A 3419-nucleotide genomic window follows, 5' to 3' on the forward strand; every position below is an offset into this window, starting at 1 on the left:
CTAAAGAAGTTTCACTTCTAAAAACCAAGAACAATGTCATACGTTTTTTTTTAAATCTACCTAAAGCAAGGTTTACAAGTTAATAATTTGAAATTGTTTAACAACAAAATGTGTCGTTTGTTATCTACTGATAAGGTTATACAATAGATAAGAATAAAAACAGTAAATACAGGAAATACCTCTAGTAGTTCATTGCACTCTTGTATGTAAAAGAAAATTTTCACTTATATTGCGTAATACTAATTTATCTGTAGGGCTTTACTCGCATTTTTTTTATGAAAGAGAGCAAAAAATAGCATATATTTTGTAACTGTGATAAAATATATCAGTAGTTTTTTAATCATAATATATATCTAGTTAAAATAAATTTGTTTAAGTAATAATTTTTATAATGACTTTCTTTGTAAATTTACATCCTAGATTGTTATCTAAGCAAATTTGTTTTTAATTAATATTCTCATTTCATTGATAAAAATCAGTTAAATGATGTCATCATTAACTAAACTAAAGAAAACCAGAATCAATTATTTTGATTCTACAAAATATTATACAGAAAATGTATTTTAATATGCAGTGTCATTAAATAATATAATTATAATGATCTCATCAAGTAATAAAGATAAATAAAAGACAGCGGTATTTATAAAATATATATTTAAAAATTTTCTTTACTTAACAAAACTTAAGACTAGTGTCGATTTATATTATCATCGTAAAAAAATAACTTAGAGCTCAGTGATGTGATAATAAAACTATAAAATTGCATGCAAAATATATGAATATGATTTTTAACATATTCTTTGGCAAATGCTAAGAGATATTTATAAAATATGGCGAAAGGACGGACTTAATTAAAGACGGACAAGTCGCGAACACAGAATTTAGGGCATATCCAAATTTATTCCAAACGCAGGTTGTGAAAGCCTTCCAACACACGTTGCGTAAATTTTAAGTAGGTAATACCAACAAAGATGTTTATTGAATAAGCAATAGAGCTCAATTCTAGCCTATTCGATAACCGAGCGTTTGAGGTCACAATTTTCTCATGCTCGACCTCGATAAACAACTTTAAGTAGTCGTCCATGGATGAAATACCACATAAAGAGTCGTTGCGTAACCTCCCAGCGAGCGATGAATGGAAAACATCGTAAAGTGTCACATGTCTCGGGTATAATTGAAGCTGAGTCAGGTATAATGAATCACGTTTAACGAGGAAGGAGTTGATTAAACCCACTCGAATGTTCAGGCGCAGTTATGACCCCCCCACGAAATTGACCCTAATACAGTAAAGAAAGATTAAATAACAGCTTCTGTCTAAATGGAATGCCAATTATGGAGTCGACTACGATAACCTTATGAATAGCTTACGAATAACATAATAATACTTTAAAAATGGTAACGCGCGGTCTTAAACTAGGTGGGGATAAAGATTTCGATATTTCCTTGACAAAGGAAACGAACTTTACACCCTAAAGAGAAACCTTGATAGAGCCGATTTCCAGGAGAAAAAGTTTCAGGCAGTGTCGGCTCGAATCGTCCTAACAGAATCGGTGGTGATCTACTATATAAAATGAATTCGGTCGAACGGTGTCAAGGTTAAGTTAATCTGAGTATATACTAAGATGCAAGGTGAGCGCAGCGTAACGTTGCGTCACGATCCATTAAAGCTGCCAACCGCACGGCTCCTCGGATCTTCGTGTATACACAGCTTAACACAAGCTCGTTCATAATGGCAGTTTGTACAAGCACGGTCCCGAACTAGCACTCCGTTTCACCTTCTTTCCTTTCAGGGAGGTAATGTTCCACTTCTCTTAGCGAATGGAACAGTTTCCACGCAAGAATCACACCAGCTATTTCCACTAACGATATGAGGAGAGACGCACCGGCGATGGACGAGCTTATAATCTTGGTGTACACTGCAGCCACCTTCGCACAACCGAGTCTCTCGTTAGCTTCTTTGTCCGTAAAGTCACATGTAGCTCTGTAGTAACTGTCCTGGCAACAGGTAAGTGGTAAATCATTCCTCCAGCTTCTGTAATCTCGAGCGTCGTTCGCACCGCAGCATTTCAGTTTCCTTTCAATCCTTCCGAATGATTTGAATACATCAGGGTTCGATTGGGAATTGTAATATCCGTCGTACACTGTATCCTTAATGAAGCGGTCCGTGTGTTCACCATCAACGTATATGAATATTAGAGTAGCAGATATAGCTTGTCCGATGACGATGAGGATTAAGAAGATTCCGTACATTCCGAGGAGGCCCCTGCTCTCGCGGTTGGCGCCGCAGTAGCCGCAGAACGCCACCATCATAACAAACAAGCCGAGGAGTATGAACAGCCATGGTGCCACTTGCGGCCAGTACACTCTATAATCCAACAGGTAATGGTTGCTGTTCCTCAGAGCGACGAACTCGGAGAGCTGCACGAAGAACCATATCCCGGTGGCCGCGGTCACAAAACCGAACACTGCGTACAACACATTCACAACATAGAGCACGCCTTTTATCATTTCTTCTTTCCCCATATTGACACGTCTGTCGTGGTTCGTTGTCGATGACTAAATGAGAGGCGGTGCAATGATGCGAGTACTTTTATAAACTCTTGCGCACACCTAGATTGGAGCTTAGAACGGGTGTGTTTGTTAGCGGCGACACGACTGCGATTTTAATGTCGTTATGATTCACGGGTGATATGTCATTTGATACAATTACGTTTTATTGGCGTAATGAGATTATTAGTTAACTTTTGTTCGCATTAGTTAATACTGGCACTTGTTTAATTGTGTTTTATTATATGCGACGATTTGTATTGTATAAATTATTTGTGTAATTGATCGTTTAGATAGCTCGTTTATGTACATTAAATTTAGATAGTATATTTATACGCAATAGAAATTAAAATTTTCAGATAATTAGTCATTTATTTATTGCTTTTCTCAAAAAATATTAACATTTCTATTGACTGAAATCATTAAAAGCATATATTTTTTTTTATATAATATGGATTATGGATAAATTAACTTTATAACATGTATTGTATCTTTTTAGTCAGTGTATAAAGTCTTTGAAATAGATTTGATTAATATGTTATAATTTAAATTACCTTATTCCATATGAAAAAGTAAATTAAATTTGCTATATTGCATAAAAATACCAAACTAGTATGCACATTAATATTTATTGAAAGATGTTTCGCTCTTATTTATCGCGCTAATTGAATTAGTATTTAATTTAATATTATCAAATAGGTATTAGACTAAATCTAAACATGAAATATTTATAAACATTCTGAAAATTAAGTAATTTTGACAAAAGTATTTTCCTCGCTAGCTAGATTGAAACGATCTTTTTATTTAACTTTAAATAACGATACGACACTCCCCCGATATCGCATCAACGTCGTATCGTATAAAAGTCGTAG

General features: G+C 34.7%; 1 protein-coding gene across 1 annotated transcript; it reads right to left on the minus strand.

Annotated features, from left to right (window-relative positions):
* Positions 1-637: 637 nt before the first annotated feature.
* LOC149476423 (CD151 antigen-like) lies at positions 638-2580 on the minus strand. The gene has a single exon (XM_089711626.1). The coding sequence runs from the start codon at positions 2521-2523 to the stop codon at positions 1759-1761; it is 765 nt and encodes a 254-aa protein (XP_089567752.1). The 5' UTR covers positions 2524-2580; the 3' UTR covers positions 638-1758.
* Positions 2581-3419: the final 839 nt, after the last annotated feature.

Source organism: Colias philodice, chromosome 27, assembly GCF_061535455.1.
Source record: "Colias philodice isolate Cphi_HAF_F1 chromosome 27, ilColPhil1 Martin Lab GWU primary, whole genome shotgun sequence".
In the NCBI taxonomy this organism is placed as follows: Eukaryota; Metazoa; Arthropoda; class Insecta; order Lepidoptera; family Pieridae; genus Colias; species Colias philodice.

Bases quoted from the DNA above. Each gene is read 5' to 3' on its own strand.
- LOC149476423 (XM_089711626.1), bottom strand. From the start codon at position 2,523: ATGGGGAAAGAAGAAATGATAAAAGGCGTGCTCTATGTTGTGAATGTG.